The sequence below is a fragment of the Megalobrama amblycephala genome, linkage group LG2, assembly GCF_018812025.1.
Source record: "Megalobrama amblycephala isolate DHTTF-2021 linkage group LG2, ASM1881202v1, whole genome shotgun sequence".
Classification (NCBI taxonomy): domain Eukaryota; kingdom Metazoa; phylum Chordata; class Actinopteri; order Cypriniformes; family Xenocyprididae; genus Megalobrama; species Megalobrama amblycephala.
The window spans coordinates 3,148,013-3,166,134 of NC_063045.1; the positions used below are offsets into that span (position 1 = coordinate 3,148,013).

At 35.8% G+C, this 18,122-nt stretch overlaps 1 protein-coding gene and 4 non-coding genes across 5 annotated transcripts; 1 reads left to right on the forward strand and 4 right to left on the reverse strand.

Moving 5' to 3' along the window:
* Positions 1-12,026: 12,026 nt before the first annotated feature.
* On the reverse strand, positions 12,027-14,757 carry aqp12 (aquaporin 12). Its single transcript, XM_048182107.1, has 3 exons — positions 14,094-14,757; positions 12,823-12,939; positions 12,027-12,703 (listed from the first exon to the last, which is right to left on the reverse strand). Exons 1-3 carry the CDS (start codon positions 14,689-14,691, stop codon positions 12,576-12,578), a joined length of 843 nt encoding a protein of 280 aa, XP_048038064.1. The 5' UTR covers positions 14,692-14,757; the 3' UTR covers positions 12,027-12,575.
* Positions 14,758-15,113: 356 nt separating this feature from the next.
* Positions 15,114-15,186, forward strand: trnam-cau. Its single transcript has one exon. It is a non-coding gene; the product is annotated as a tRNA-Met (tRNA).
* Positions 15,187-15,884: 698 nt separating this feature from the next.
* trnai-aau lies at positions 15,885-15,958 on the reverse strand. The gene has a single exon. It is a non-coding gene; the product is annotated as a tRNA-Ile (tRNA).
* Positions 15,959-16,295: 337 nt separating this feature from the next.
* Positions 16,296-16,367, reverse strand: trnad-guc. The gene has a single exon. It is a non-coding gene; the product is annotated as a tRNA-Asp (tRNA).
* Positions 16,368-16,870: 503 nt separating this feature from the next.
* On the reverse strand, positions 16,871-16,941 carry trnag-gcc. Its single transcript has one exon. It is a non-coding gene; the product is annotated as a tRNA-Gly (tRNA).
* Positions 16,942-18,122: the final 1,181 nt, after the last annotated feature.

The following is an 18,122-nucleotide window of genomic DNA, read 5'->3' on the forward strand; positions in this document are numbered from 1 at the left end:
AATATAACCCTCAAAATGGATCTTTACAAAGTGTTCGGCATGCAACATGTCAAATCACGTAAGTAGAGTATTTAATTGGATGTTTACATTTGATTCTGAATGAGTTTGAGGCTGTGCTCCGTGGCTAACTGCTAATGCTACACTGTTGGAGAGATTTATAAAGAATGAAGTTGTGTTTATGAATTATACAGACTGCAAGTGTTTAAAAATGAAAATAGCGACGGCTCTTGTCTCCGTGAATACAGTAAGAAACGATTGTAACTTTAACCACATTTAACAGTACATTAGCAACATGCTAACGAAACATTTAGAAAGACAATTTACAAATATCACTAAAAATATCATGATATCATGGATCATGTCAGTTATTATCGCTCCATCTGCCATTTTTTGCTATTGTTCTTGCTTGCTTACCTAGTCTGATGATTCAGCTGTGCACAGATCCAGACTGCCCTTGTCTAATGCCTTTCATAATGTTGGGAACATGGGCTGGCATATGCAAATATTGGAGGCGTGCATATTAATGATCCCGACTGTTACGTAACAGTCTGTGTTATGTTGAGATTCGCTAGTTCTTCGGAGGTCTTTTAAACAATTTAGGTTTATATAAGAAGGAGGAAACAATGGAGTTTGAGACTCACTGTGTGTCATTTCCATGTTCTGAACTCTTGTTATTCAACTATGCCAAGGTAAATTCAATTTTTGAATCTAGGGCACCTTTAAAAATCTTACAGTTTCCATACTTTTGACTGGTAGTAATATATATATATATATATTCATTTATTTGGTTTCAACCTGAAGAGAAATAAACAAATGTCTTACCGTGCAAGAATGCAGTAACTGCAAACAAACTAAGGAAAAACTTCTTTGTCTCCATGTTTCCTCTCATACCTGCTTTATTACTGTGAATGAATGGAGCTGCATTTATAGACGACTCAGATGTTACGTATCAGGGGTGTGTGTCCCTGTCAGAGATCATGTGATCATTTGAGATGCTAAACACCTCCACTGGAAAGTAGACGAGAGTACGTGGCGACCGTGACTCAAGCATAACCCAACCCAATGAGCATTAAACTGGGTGATCAGTAAGTCTTTTTCCATCATCAGTCAGCACAGCCGAGGAAGAGTTTGGCATCAGAAGAAGCTGGTCCACACTTAGTTAAGTGACTCATCATGAATGACTCATCACTAAAAGGCGGTGGTGGCTGGCTGGTAATGCAGAACCTAATGTAATGTCATGTACACACACTCTTGTGGCCAAGATTGCAAATGTGGGAATTTGGACAGGCCCATTAAATCCCAGTAAAGGTTGATTCGTCATTCAAAGCCCAGGTCTGTGCAGTCGTGACCCTGATGTCCCGCACACACTTCTGCTGTCAATCATGATGTTACACCCCATTTATATAGCATTAAATTACAAACTAAAACCAAACTCATTGGAAGAACTACAGCGATGTTGAGTATCGTGAGGTGGAAAAACAGTATGACAGTATGCAGATTCAGTGAGAGGAGTGAATATTTTGTTGCGTTAAATTATGATCAATAGACCAGGGGCCGTATTCACAAAACATTTTATCTTACCACTAAGAGTTCTGCTAAATATCAGTAAAAGTTCTTAGTTAAGAGTTTTCTCTTAAAACCTATTCACAAAGCTGCTGAGGCAAACTTTTACTAAGGAACAGATGCTGCGTCCCAATTCGCCTACTTATGCTACATCCTAAAAGTATGTACTGTTTTTGTAAAGAAAAAGTACATACTTTTGAGTGTGTAGCAGAAGAGTATGCAAGCTTTGGGACGTACTACCTTGTCATAATTGCGTCTTTAACGGATGTTCTGTCGCTTAGTTACGCAACCTGTAATTGTATAAACTGCCCTGTCACAGTTAAAATCCTCCACATTCTATTCAATTTAATTTCCTACCATTTCAGAGAGAAATGTAGTCGCACATTGATCTTCCAGTCGTGGGTCTTTCATGCAGAGAACTCTCCTCATCTTTGCATAATGATGTATTTAAAAGTTAATGACCAAACGCATCGTTATACAAGTTCACAATGCTGTTGCAGATGAAATATAATGTGTATAACTTTTAACAAATATCCTTTCCAATAAAGTAAACATGGAGATATTTCTCTTCAGAGTTTGACCTCTAACTTTTATTTAAAGGTACACTATGTAACTTTTGGCCCTCAAAAACATTGTTTTGTTTGTGTTTTGAATGCAGATGAATATGATTATCGTACTAATAAAACATTCACTACTATTCTTCAGAGATATAACCAGTTTAGATGGAAAGGATCTCAAGCTGACTAGCTGAAGATGTTTATGTATCTTTACCCATTAATAGACACAATACTTCCTTGAAAATAAATTCCAGCACAGCTACAGCAACCATAATGAAATGAGCTTCACAACAGTTAATGCTTTACAATCAACTCTGTTAGAGAGCTATGGCAATTTATCTATTCAATAAAACACCTAAAAACACCATCATCTCCCTGTCGCTTTTACAACATTTCAAATCCCTGTTCTGCTGCCAGTCATGACTCTACTCACCAGACTGACTTTATTTCTGTCCAAGTATGTCTGGCCGAGTAATTACGATGCTTCCTGTAGGAAAAAAACTTTTTTTGTCTGGAAATTTCAGTCATTTTTTTTTTTACAGAGGAAAAGGAAACAACATGGATGTACAGCATATATTATGCAGGAAAATGTAAAAATTAACATCAGAGTCTCCACAAAGGGAAACTCCCACCACTAACGCCTCAGGGTCAGGGGTCAATAAAGATCAGCATGTATTCTGAAATAGACTAATATGTAGATGGTGCAGACTTTTTTAATGTTGTGTGTAAACTATATATTTATTTCCTTGCATGTTAAAGAAATAAAAAATAAATAAATATATATATATACGGGGCTGCGTAATCTCTAGTTGGTGAAACAAGACACGAATTGCTTAGTTTTAATAGCCTATTTTGGTATTAGTTTTATTTTTTAAATTCACATTAAATAAAGTACTTTGATGATATTGCTTTTTACTTGACTTTATTTATAAACAGTATGTGACCTTGAAGTAATCCAAAAGTAATCAGATTACATTAATTTTGTGGTGTTTGGATTACGTTACTGAATACTTTTTTATTAAGTAATTTGTGACTGTGACAGAATACATCTGAAAAGTAACACTTCCAACTCTGATGACAACTAACCTCTGCCACTCCCACACCAGACACACATCAAAGGAGGACCAACTTTTCTCTATTTATGGATATTACGAGACACACACGGGCGAGTGATGGATGTATGCAATTTCACACAAAATGCATCCCACTTGTCTAAAATATAAACATAGCGGTCTATAGTACCATGAATATAATCCGGTGACCAATGTTCCTTCTAAGCTGCGCGCATGCGCGCACTTCTGAAGCCGTAGCCACGTAGAAAAAATAATTGCCGTGCAGAGAACAGACATGAAAATAATTGTGGTAGTTTAAATGAGAAATAATTGCAGTGCTCTGGACAACCGCTATAGAGTTATTGTCGCTATAGAGTTGGAACCGGTGAATGCGGGTTTACAGGTTTCATAGAAAGAGAACGACTTTGAGCGCGTGCGCTGGCTGGCCCTGAGCCAAATCAGTCGCGGTAAGAATACTGTCATGTTTGCGGACTAAATACATCAATACGAAGAGGCAACGCGAAATGAAAAGAAATGTGAAATAAAACGTCATGTTTTAATGAAAAGTGGTGGAAATAACGGATGATGGGCACAGAATGATAACAAAACTCTGAGACATTTACAATCACACCCACCACAGGTGAAGCGTGCAAACTCAAAATACATCAGTGATATACCTCAGTTTAAATAGATTATTGTGTGTGGTAGTGGTGTGGGTTTCAGGGATGTTTAAATAACTATAAACGAGTTAACGTTCACTTTTCTTAAAAATATTTAGCTATCAGTTTAAATGCTTCAGTTTGTTTTCACTTTATAATATATTAAAACAAATGGAAGCATTTAAACTGATATAATACTGTATATCAGTTTAAATACTTAAATATTATATTATATTTTATTATATCATAATGTAAGCCTAATAAAAAATTTATCTCACAAGGGGATTGTTTAGGGCTCCTTGCCACGAAAAATCTTAACGTCCTGGTATATAAAATCTTCGAAATTCATAAACAATAAACATGTAATTTTGATGGTTTAACACTGTCTGTTGCTAATAATTGACTGTACAAAAACACATTATGGTTGTCCAAACCATCATTGTAACTGCACATATTATATTATTATAAAGAATTGAACTGTCCTGCAGGAGAACAGAAATCATTTTTTAATAGAATTTCTTGGTAAAGACTGGTACAGTTAATACAGCAATGTGAAAAAATCTCAAGTAACCTAAAATGTGCTTAATTTAGTTTAGTTTTAGTTTAGTTATTTAGTTTTAACTGCTTGTTTTCAAACATATTATTTAATAAATCACTAAGTTACATCAAGGGTCAAATAAAATAGAAACGCCACATTAAAGTTAAATGTTACAGTTGCATGATAAAACCATTTTGTGTGTGTGTGTGTTTACGTTCATTGTACAGGTCTGATATAAAGTATGTTTTTGCTCAGGTGGCCAAAATGTGCACTCAACAGAGAAAAGTTTTGCTCAGCGAGAAAAAAAAATTAGAGGGAACATTGCCGGTGTCACAGATCCCTTGTCTCCTGGACTCCAATTCCCATCATCCTCCTGTTCTCCTCACCTGCACTCACTTCCCTCGTCATCTCCCCATCATCACTCATCATCATCACTTGGACTTCCTTGTTTGCACTCCCTTTATATTGGACTCACTCCCTTCACTCGTCTCTTCTTAATGTTATATTGTATGTGGTGTTATGCTTCGGCTCCGTGTTTCTTTATTAAATCCCCTGATTTGTGGATATCCGTTTGTGCTTCATCTCTATTGCATACACGTCACGTAACAGCCGGTGACGTAGGACTATATAAGCATATAAGCTAAATAAAGCCTGAACCTCATCGTCAGTGCATCCGTCGTATTTTTTAAACTCCATTGTTCATTCGAATAGCAAACAACTCTTACTGAACGCACCACAACAGACTTTTAAAAAGATGGTTGAAATAAAACCAATCAAAACGCTGAGTGAACTCAACCAATCAGCATGTTCAGAGCGAAAGTTCCGGAACATTGAAAAAGTACTACCTAGCGAGCAGATACTTTCAGAGGGGGATTTTTTTGGGAGGAACTTTATTTAGACCCTGGTTCCTGTGGTCGAAACACCAACTACCACCCCAAAGATCCTAGTTCTATCCGACTATAGTGAATCATGGTAAAACAAAAGAAAGTATTTATGGTGTATTGACTAAACTTGTTTTGATGGAGATGTTTTTTTTTTTCTGTTCTGTGAAGTCAGACTGTGATGTTCATAAATAGCAGGACAGGATGTTGATAAAAACAGGAAGATGATGACCTTCAAACATGCATATATGGTAATTCTTCTGTATAAGATGTTTTTCCAACAGAACGAATCATGTTTCTAAGGAAATAAAACCGCAGCAGGTTTCGGTTTCTCTCAGAAGCTGAACTCCAAATAATAATAGTCTGAATAATATTTATATATAGGCTATTACATCCGTTCAGTGTGTGTGTGTGTAGGAGGGTCAAACTCATGGGAGGATTCACACACATCAGATGAACAGCCCGATCGTTTTCAGCGGATGATCTCATTAGATCATTTTTACTGAACAACTGAAGAAAATGTTTCAAATGCTTGCTTTGTTCTGTTTGTGCTGTCGGCGTCTGATCTGTAAGTTAGAAAACATTTTCACGTCTTAAAATCAGTAACAAGCTAAGATGATTTTAACTTGCAGTTCTAAAACTGTAAATTAAATTTGAAATTAAACTTAAAATTACAATTGTGAGATCTGAATAATGGAAATTACAATAATGAATTTGCATTTCACTCTAAAAATTGCGGAGTTGTTTCAACCTATGTTTAGGTCGGGATTTTTTCATAAAATTCTCTTCACATTTTGTAACAGTTGACATTTAAACAAAACTGTAAACCAACAAAAGTCTTAATATGTTCCTGTTTGTGTTCTTCAGGTGTGTTTGGAGCTGAAACAAATGAAATACAGTCAGTGTCAGTGATGGAGGGAGATTCTGTGCTTCTTCACACTGATAATACTGAAATACATAAACATGATGACATACTGTGGAAATATGGAGCTGAAAAGTCTCTCATAGCTAAAATCAATAGAGAGGCAGGAATCTTCTCCACATATGATGTTCCTGATGGGAGATTCAGAGACAGACTGAAGCTGGACAATCAAACTGGATCTCTGACCATCACAAACATCACAATGAAACATGCTGGACTATATGAAGTAAAGAACATTGCAGCTAAACTGTCATCAAAAACATTCAATGTTTCTGTATACGGTGAGTAGGCAATCTTTGCGACTGAGTGACTCGCTCATAAATACAATCTAATGGTGTAATAAATGTAACTTCTGTTGCTGTTCACGGTCAGGGACTATTTCCTCCAGCGGAAGGAAGCCTTTTAATGATGTTACTTCATGAAAGTTGCATTGATACACAGTTTTTGGCTTTAATATTTGTATTGTTTGATAAACGTTTTATAAAAGCAATAATATTGCTTTAATTGGTTTTCCACAGAAGTCCACGCCTGTAGCTGTGGTTCTACTGAAGCTGTGATCCGATTGGTCGTCTCTGCTCTGGTGGGCGTGGCTACTGTTGGCGTTCTGGTTTATGACATCAGATCCACAAGAGGAGACGAGAAACAGATAACAGAATTATTGTGACTTATCTTGGAGTTTTAATCTGTAAATATAAACTTCATATTTACAGATTAAAACTTTATATTTACAGATTAAAACAGGGACTATTTCATAGTCACAATATTTCATATATGAAAGGGTTTGTATTTAAATGCAGTTAACATTTGCCACACTGTTTGATGAAAGATATATAATGTGTTGTAAGTATAATTTATCATGTAGGAGAAAGAGCCAGTGACTTCTGCCAAAATATTCATTTTAGTGTACAGGAAGTTCCTACAGGAAGTTACTTTGTTTGCATATTATTCTCATTATAGAGTCTTGTTTAGGGTTTATATATTTTATATAAATTGTGTTTAGAGTGGCAGATTAAATATTACAGTGTAATCTGTGATGGTGTGATTACCTCTAGTGATGAGTTTGAGGAACTGCAGATGCATTTACATAAGTTACATAAAAAATGCTGACACATGTTTAAAGACACACTGAAAGTTCACTGGGAATAAAAATTGTGTAACTGATGCCCATGATACTCTTCATTGAAAAAAGTATTTAACAGTATTTCTGCCAAAAGAAAAGCTTAAGGATTTGAAATGTTAAAATTTGAGGGTTTGAACGTTTCAAAGCGAATAATTTAAGACATAAATATTAATATTGGAATTTGTAATTTAAATCAGTATTATATTATAATATAAAATATAAAGTAGTATAAAAATTAAAATGACTAAAACAAACTAAAATGAAAATGAAAACAAGCAATATAAATATAAATCAAATGTATAATAGAATATTAAAGGGATAGTTCCCCCAAAAATGAAAATTTGATGTTTATCTGCTTACCCCAGGGCATCCAAGATGTAGGTGACTTTGTTTCTTCAGCAGAACACAAATGATGATTTTTAATCCAACCGTTGCCATCTGTCAGTATAATGCATCAATGGGAACTTTATCTATAAGAGTAAAAAAAACATGCACAGACAAATCCAAATAAACCCTGCGGCTCGTGACGACACATTGATGTCCTAAAACACAAAACGATCGGTTTGTGTGAGAAACTGAACAGTATTTATATCACTATTTCCAACTGCGTTCAGCGCTCGGTTAGTGAGGTCTGATCGCGCTCTGATGACGGAAGTGATGTCTTGCTCTCATTGAAGTATATGCACAAGACATCACTTCCGTTGTCAAAGCGATATCAGACCTCACTAAACGAGTGATGAACGCAGTTGGAAATAGTGGTGTATTAGAGGTAAAAAATGATATAAATACTGTTCAGTTTCTATGATGTCTTAGGACATCAATGTGTCGTCATGAGCCGCAGGGTTTAATTTGGATTTGTCTGTGCATGTTTTATTTACTCTTATAAAAGAAGTTCCCATTGACCCACATTATACGTCTGACAGACGGCAACGGTTGGAGTTAAAAGTCATCATTTGTGTTCTACTGAAGAAACAAAGTCACCTACATCTTGGATGCCCTGGGGTAAGCAGATAAACATCAACTTTTCATTTTTGGGTGAACTATCCCTTTAAGAATATTAAAATAACACTGACACATGCTTACCAAGCAATGTTTTCACTTAAAATATAATTTGCTAAAGTAATAAAAACATTTAATGCATTTAAAACAGTCTGTTACATTTATTCACACTTTTATTAAGTAACAGTAAAAATGATATACTCGCAATACAAACATGCAACTAGATTCATATACTATTTAAAGCGGAACTCAGTAAGATTTGCGAAGCTCCCCCTACAGTTTCCTTCAGTGAATCACACTGTCATAAATACTCCAAGCGCAGCTCTGGACTACAATGACTACAACGCTAACCAGCGCAGTAGTTTTGCAAATACAGTACAAGAAAGAGGAGGTGGGTAATTTGCAAATACAGTACACTCGATGGAGGTGGGTAATTTTCTAAATTGTCTTATAAAGTCATAATATATACATTGTGTTTGAATTACCGTAAAGCATTTTCTCACTCTCGCGTGAACGTGAACATGAGGCGAGATTGTGTCGGGTCGGCGCAGCTCAACTTGCAAGTGCTGTATTCTGGCGTAGACGTGCCAGAGGGGGTTAGTGCTCGCCTCAAACACACCACTACAAGTCAATTAACCATCATAAGGACTAAAAAAACTATTTATGAAGGTAAAACATAATTATCTCATTAACTTCAACACTGTTTCAGTGTTTATTTTAACATTGTGGAGTTTGGACTCATATAAACACTGAGCAGTGTTCACTGAGGATTTTGTTGTACATTTCAGCATCAATCCAAACAGAGTTTTGTATCTGTATTTATTTATTTCTTTTTTTACATATAAACATGGAAAAAGTCTGATATATATATATATATATCAATCCAAAGATGTGTGAATTACACATGCTAAGTTGTCTAAAGTGTGATTGTGTGTTTTACTGCCAGACAAAAAGTCTGAGAAATCAGACTGACATGAACCACAAGGGGGCAGAAAAGTTTAATTTGCACAGTCGAACGAGTCTGTCTAATGGACATGTTTCAAATAATAAGAGCTTATTTGGTTATGGAAAACTCGAAACATCCCGCTTAGTCTCTTAAAAATTGTATTCAGTGATCTCACATGCATATATATTCTTTTAGTGCAACAGGTTAGGTAAGTGGTTCTCAACCTTTTTGACTACAAAGCCAAAATTAGGCTTCCAAACATATCCAAGTTTATATATAAATAAAATAAAAATATCTTGATTTTGGAGCCAAGCAGCCACAATGATACACACATAAGATCTACAAATTGATGCTGATGCTTATTACACATTAAAACTCTTAACGTCTCTCTGATGGTAAAAGCTGATACTCAAAAGTTGTACACCAACTAGAAAACACTAAGGCGTGTGACTTTATGTCGCAGTTTAGCTGTGTGCTACTGTTGTTCACACTGTCCCAGAACCAAGAAAGTGTGTAATAATAACACAAAATCACTCTGCATGTTCGATTAGAAACTTCCTGGCGTCAACGAGTTCCTGTCTTGTTCAACTCCTCCGGATCTGGTGTCATAAAACAGTGCAGTGACAGTAGCCACACCCACCAGAGCAAAGACGACCAATTAGATCACAGCTTCAGTAGAACTGAACCGGCCTCCAACAGACTGAAACACAATTACCACTTTCAAGGCCCACAAAGGTATTAAAGACGTCGTTTAAATAGTCCATGTGACTACAGTGGTTCAACCTTAATGTTATGAAGCGAGGAGAATACTTTTTGTGTGCAAAACAAAACAAAAATATTGACTTTATTCAACAATTTCTTCTCTTCTATGTCAGTCTCATTGACATGCAGCATTTCCGGGTTCTATGTCAGAATGCTGGCTTATATTGAACTTTATTCTTGTACAGATGCTGTATTAAGCAATACAAAAAGTATTGAATGAAAACGCCTCTGAAACGTCTTTGTCTAAGTGTTTTGGTGCTTGGTCCGATCCACTTTCAACAGCGTTTCTCAGAAATCACTTATAAATAATTATATTGAAATAAACATTTTGAACTATTTGACCACATATTTATTGATTAAAAATTGTCTACAAACAATAAACAATAATTTACTAGTACTCACCATGTTGGATGGAAAAAAAGACATTTCTGATGACACTTTACACCATCACTTTTAAGCAGGGTTATCTTATGGCGCTTTTTCACTGGCTGGAACGACTCGGCTCTTCTCGCTTACTTTCGGTTTGCTTTTACACTGCAGTTTAGTACTGCTTCAAAGTGTGTGGGATTAGTGACTGATCGTTATGGTTACGCCGTCTTTACTGCCGTGGATCCGCTCCTCATCTACCAATGAGTCTGCACCTCATCTACTGACCACGATACAGACATTTCCTTTTTAAAGTTGCGTGCGACGGTCGTTTAAAGCGAGTCGCTTAAAAAAAAGTTGCGCAAACAAATGATACTGCGGTGGCTGTTACTATTTAAATCTAGCGGGTTTGGTGTCTCGTGTTTCAAATCTAATGACGCTGGTAGTGACGACTCTCTCTGACCAATCAATGATCTGCAGTGTTTACATCACCTTTAGTATCGGTTTGGCACGCTTAGTACTATTTAAGCGAGCCGTCCCTGTAAGGAACCCATAGCTGGAGACGGAGTTGAATCCATAATGCAGAGGTTGTTTATTGACAAAAACAAACTTAGAATGAACAATACAAGACGGCAGGCAAAAGACGTAGTCAAAGTCCAGGCAAGGTTCAAAAACACAGCAAGGCAAGCAGGCAACAGGCCAAATCCAAAACAGTAGACAAAAGGGTAAATCCAAAAACAGGCTAAATGGTCAAGACACATGGAATAGACAGAGATAAGATTAAAGGCTTGGTAAGGCAGAGTTAACATGCAATACGTCGCAAGGTATTCAGAGAAGCACATGGCTTATAAGGCTACAAACAGGAAGAACCGCTAAAACTCAGGTGACGGCTCCCTCTGCTGGAGGGATGAACTGTGCATGGGCTGAACTGTTACAGTCCCGTTACGTACCGAGCCGTCCCATGCAGTGGAAAAGCGCCAGTAGTTAACTGAAACTAAAACCTAAAATGTTATTAGACAGACTGAAACTCAAAGTATACTTCAGTTATGGCCGAAAAAATATCTTCTTTTAATCTAAAGTTGAGGCTATCTCATAATAACCCCCTCACACAAGCGCTTGTCAATGCGGGCCTCTGTTGTTGTTGCTGCAGTCTTTGGTATTTTCTTGATGCTATTCTGTCTCTTTAGTTTCATTTTCTACTGTGAAGCAATGGTCCAGGCCAGTGTCCACCTTATGGAACAACTGAGTCTGCAAAACAGATTCAATGCATATGTGCGACAAAGTACGTGCAGTTACAAAAATCGGGCGGTGCGCGGTCTGGTGACAAAATTTGCGTCACGCGTACTAAAACGCATAAAAATTATACTTTAAGATGGGCCTACCAACAGATGATTAATTCACAAGCCTAACTTAATAAAAAAGTTTGGTTAAAAATCACCCAAATTACAGAATAATAATTTTTGCAATTATTTTTGTAATCCGTAATCATAAATCAAGAGTGCTAGTTTATCAGTTGTTCTGGGCTGCACTCAAAACAGTGATACTGTTGTTTGAAGTGACAAATGTCAAATGTCATGTTTTGCAAATGCATTTTCTAATTGATAAGACATCTTGTTTATTCTATATTCTCTAAACAGGCCGGAATGAAGAAGACCAACAAATTATGGAAGACTAAAAAATGTACAAATGTTTTATTGTAGCTATTGTGACATTGTGGCACACTTGCAATGTTTTATGAGTGCCATTTATACACATACAACATATCACAATGTTCATACTTGTGATTTTATATGCTATTTCTCTTTTACCCTTTGTCTCTCTCTTTTTCATAAGCAAACCAGCCAATCAGGTACTAAATTTGACAACTTGAGTATAATGCCACCTGCTCATTAAATATTATTTGCTATTTATTAAATTAAATGTCTATATAACTTAAGGCAGCTTGTCTATTCTTTGGCTCATAGATGTTAGTAGAAAATTCACATCTGACAACTAGAACAAACTCAACATTTTTACTCTGTAACAGGATAGATTTAAGTAGACACCTGACGTGATGAACAAAGTGTTTTCGTAACTTAAGGTGTTTGTTGCAACTGGCTGCAGCTTAACCCAGTCGAAGAGATTTAACATTTAACCATATGTTTTGTGACAGTAAAATATGTTTTACAAAGAGACCACATAAGTACTGATTTTAATGTCTGTCAGTCATCTCAGTTTGTCTTGTCTTCAGAAGTTTTCCCTTTGGGCACCCGGAAACGTGCCTTCTTGGAGTAAAGTAGATTCCTGCTGAACAGAAGTGGGATGTTTCCCAAGTACAGGAAGAGCGCAAGACTCATGCCTGAAAAATACATGATGTAATTGTTTAAACAGTACAATTCTACACATTGACTTAAACTTTGGATGTATTATTTGAATACTTGGCATTAATGAATATTTCTGACAATTACAAGGACTTACCAATAAGAGGCCCGAGCCAGAAGACTAGAGAATATGTTAAGAAAGTGTGTCCAGGACAGGTGAATGTTAGCGCATAAGCGAGGGATGGATTCACATATCCAGATGTGTAGTTGTTTCCTAGTGCAACAGAGAAATTTGTGAGGATGAAGGCGTTAAAAATAATACATCACCACATCATTGCCAATAAAGAGTGATGTTCTCCAGAATAACACAGTGCAGCCCTTACAGGACATAACTTTAGTGTGTATTTTTAAATAAAGCTATTTATTTTGTATGTTATTAAGTTCACATACATGCTAGTTTACCTCTAAATAAATGCATTTGAAATCTACAATCCTTATAAAATCATGTTATACATGCACTCTAAATTTATATATACATATATATGTGCATTTGAATTGCAGTCATTGATGTATGCATTTGAAACCTACAATATTTAAACTTAATAGGTGCATTTGAAATCTAAAATCCTTGTTCAATATATGTATTTTAAATCTACAATCCTCATGTAAAATATGCATTTTAATTGCAGTCATTATTTTAAATATGTATTTTAAATGCAAAATCCTTATTTAATATATGCATTTGAAATATGAAATCCTGCTTCAGTACATGCATTTTAAATATATAATCTTTATTTAATATATGCATTTTAAATTTATAATCCTTGTGTAAAATATGCATTTTAATTTTAGTCTTTATTTTATATTATGCATTTGAACATTTGTAATACATGCATTTTAAATTTACAATCCTTGTGTAAAACAAGCATTTTAATTGCAGTCATTTTTAAATCTACAATTTTAATTTAGTTTAATATATGCATTTTAAATCTACAATTTGTATTTAATATATGCATTTAATTTAATATGTGCATTTGTAAACTCAATTTTAAATTTAATAAGCATTTGAAATACAGTCCTTATTTAATGCATTTTAAATATATAATCCTTATTTAATATAAGTAATTTAAAATTAGTATTTATTTAATATGCATTTGAAATCTACAATATTAATTTAATATATGCATAGTCTACAGTCCTTATTCAATATAAGCATTTTAAATGCATAATCCTTATTTAATATATGTATTTTAAATCTACAATCCCCTTGTGTAAAAAATGCCTTTTAGTTACAGTTATTATTTTATATCCATTTGAAATCTACAATCTTTATTTAATATATGCATTTTGAATCTACAATTTTTAATTTAATACATGCTTTTTAAATGTAAACTTCATTCTGCCAATCACTGTCCGCAGCAGACCCACCTGCATAGGCGATGAACGTCAGCAGCAGAGCGAAAATGGGAATCCTCAGCAGCTGTGACCGGTTCTTCAGGGCGAGGTAAACCAGGTGAAAGGTCATGGCGCCGAGGGCTTCAGCGAACACTCCCTGTAGTGGCGAGACCCGCAGCGACGTACTGCACTCGGCCATCATCAGATTCTTGATCATGTGCATGTCGGTCAGCTCCATCTCCCAGTACTTACCGGCAACTACGAGCGCAAAGTATGCACCGAGTAACTGCGCGGCGACACTGAGGACGCCTGCCACGGCGCTGATGTCTTTCTGGAGGAGTTCCATTAAAGTCACTGATGGATTTCCGCTTACGCCTTGCATGACGATGGCATGAACGGTGATGGATAGGAAAAGCATTGTGATGGCCACATCGGGCCCAAGCGCACCGGCCCACTGACCGACCTCCGCAATGGTGTCCACTTCAAGCCTACAGGCGGCGAGTGCAAAGGCGGCGATGAACTCTGTCAGGAAAGTCCATCGCGGCCTCCATCGGGCGAATAGCACCCTTCCGACCGCACTTACACCTACTATAGTTAAGAAGTAGCCCAGCGAGGCATTAAGCCCTGACATGATGTTCAAACGGCGTAGTGCACAGCTAGCTGTGCTGAACAGAAAGAAAGATATGAGCTGACCAACACTGTATTTGCTCACAGCATGTGATAACGTGGCACACGGAGATGCCGTGTTCTTATCAAAGGGGTTTTTTGACACAAACCTTAGGCCAAAAAAAACACACTGACCTATTCAAGGCCACCTTTCAAAGTGGCCATTCGCTTTGGCTCCCTCTAGTGGAAGAGCATGGATCTCATTGTTTAAACTGGTCTTTTGTTGCTCAATCATGTTTGCACAAACTAGCTTTTGTGATTGTAGTAGATACACACACAAACATGTCAAGTACAACTGCTACTGAAATGTAAACTCAGCCTTACCTGATGAGTTGGAAAAACAGCACCTCGTGTAACATAAGGAGCAACTGCACACATGCACATCAAGCCTCGTTGGCGCAGTAGGCAGCGCGTCAGTCTCATAATCTGAAGGTCGTGAGTTCGAGCCTCACACGGGGCAAAATTTTTCATTTTGCACGAGCAATGACGTTTATAAATGTTATTTAATGGTCTAGTCTGTGGAAACTTACTAGAGTGAAATTCAGACATTTCTACTTAAGCATTGGTATTTTTTTATATCAAGATTACTGATAAACACTGCCACCTAGTGAGTCTCTTACCTAAAACCATAAAAAAAAAAAAACATGTTACTTGAAATAAAAAATAATATAAAACTTATTTTATTTCAGCTAGTTGCCAAGGCAACATTTCTTAAAAATGTAAATAATTTCTCGAAAAATGTCTAAAAGTGAAATTAAAACTCAAATCAAAATATTAATAAAAACTATAATAGTACATGAATGAAACTAAAATAACTAAAAAATAAAGATTAATGAAAATATTAAAAAATAATAAAAAATAATATAAATGACAAAAACACACAACAAAATTACCTAACATGAACTAAAATTAAAACGGAAAATATAATATCTATATATTTAAATATAAATCAAAATTAGTAAATGATGTAAAAAAAAATTGCTCATGTTCAGCTAATGCATTAATTAATGTTAACAAATAAGACCTTTTAGTGTTACTGAATTTTTATTTCCTCAGTGCCAGCAAAATCACACATAACCTGTTCAATTATTCCTCTTATTATGAATGAGAATTTCAAAGCTAAAATATGAATAAAATGGTCGCAGAAACAAAAAGCGTTGGCCCGTACGGGGATCGAACCCGCGACCTTGGCGTTATTAGCACCACGCTCTAACCAACTGAGCTAACCGGCCTGGGAGAGCAGATTAAGAATTCAGTGTTTAAAAATAACACAATAGTGCTGATTTTAACTACTTATACCCAAATTGTTTTTGAAAAAGTAGTACATTTTGTCTTTAAAGTCAGTGAGACAACAAAATGGGACATTCAAGATCCTTGAAAACTAAGTCAAGTAAAAGAGTAGCAAAGATCTTTTTCTTTTCTTAAGTAAAATGATCTACAAGTGAGATTTTGTCTATTTTAAGAATTAAACAATTTGTTATTTCTCGGTGATCGTAGGTTTACATCTACAAAGGAGAGTCTAAAAATCAAAGTTCTCCAGTTAAAACACGTGGAGAAAAAAAGTGACATCTCCCCGTCGGGGAATCGAACCCCGGTCTCCCGCGTGACAGGCGGGGATACTTACCACTATACTAACGAGGAGTGATGGTATGCATATCGCAATGCCCATTTGCTTGATACAACGCTTGATATTAAGAATGAGGCAAACAGGTTTTGTAGTATTGCAGTGACAACATAACACCGTTTTAACTCAAATCTTACCTTGAACACTTCTTAAGTTGAGGTCTCCTGATGAATCTCTTACGTTGAAGCACTCCTTATTTCTAAACAAAAAATAAAATGAAATTTAAATAAACTGAAATGTGTTTAAATGTTTTTAATTAAAATTGGCAGATATAAAATCTGACTTGGCCACAATATCATAATTTGCACACAGTAATGCTTTCCCTCCTTTAAACTGGCATACATTTCCATACTAATATTGTCCCTCATGCTAACCAGTTTTACTGTACACTGTAACAAGCCTACAGACTGGCACACTAAAAAAATCAATCTGGACTCTGTTTTTAAGTCATAACACTACACACTTGAACAAAATAAAACCACTAATTTTACGTGTGTAAAAGATGTTCAAAAGAAGCTACTGCATTGGCCGGGAATCGAACCCGGGCCTCCCGCGTGGCAGGCGAGAATTCTACCACTGAACCACCAATGCTCGCATGAAAGTGTCTTTTGCTCGGAGCATTTTGTGTTGTCCAGTATCAGTACTGCATTACAAGTAAGCATGTGCATTAAGCATTTACTCATCACTATAAATCTCAGCAGTACACGGTTACACAAGAGGACTAACCCCAAAAATACTCACCTCCAACAGACGTCTCAATGTCCCAACAGGCTGCTTCCCCTTTGAGAAGAGAAATAACACATGAAAAACTTAGAAATAGCATTATGTGCCTACTGACTTTAAAGAATGGTGTCCCAAACCTATAAACAGTTGTTAAAACTGTTAAGAAAAACTAAAGTCAATCTATCTTTACAGAGAAACGTTTTTGGACTGAATTTGGTATTAATCAACCATTAGGTGGCGCTCCAAACCAAAGGTTTATATGCTACAGTCTACTTCTAATGCGTTTGGATTAAGGTTACTATTATACTTTGATCTCACATAATTAAATGACAACAGTGATTAATTTTTCACTTAATGTGAATGGTTTTCACAAACAGACCAAAGGTTTGACAGCTATAAACATCTAGAGATCTTAACTGAGATCAATATTTGCAATTTGATCTACTGAGCAAACTTAAGCTTTACTTAAACATGTATAAAAATGCCAATTTACCAAGAAAACCCGCTGTAATAATAAAAAAAAAGAGCAAAATAAAATATTTAATAAAAGAAAACACGTTATTTACGTTGATAGCTGCACTTCGGCTGATCTTGCAGGCTTGGAATAATACTAATAAATTTAAAACCCATCAATTTACATAAGAAAAAACAAAAGAAATAGAGATTTTTGTTGTTATGTTATTATTGCACTTGAAGGTGGGCCTAATGGGAGCGTTGAGATTGATCTAAGGACAATCTTAATCAAGAAACGTGTAATAAAGTATATTCAATCTGATCTGTCGAGCAAGAAATCTTAATAAAATTAAGAATATTGCCATTTACATCAAGAGTTCATTAAAGAATACTAAATAATTCTATTAAAAATAAGTCACGAGGCACGACCATGTTTAAACAGGCCATCTTTTTGCCTACGCACCATCGCTTTAAAACAAAACTGAATGACGTTTTTTTATTAAATGAAGATGAAAAGCAACCTTTGTCTTACAGAAACCCCTTTAACTACCGTAGCTAATAAGAAAACGTTGCCACTTTAGTTTTCGAACAAATGT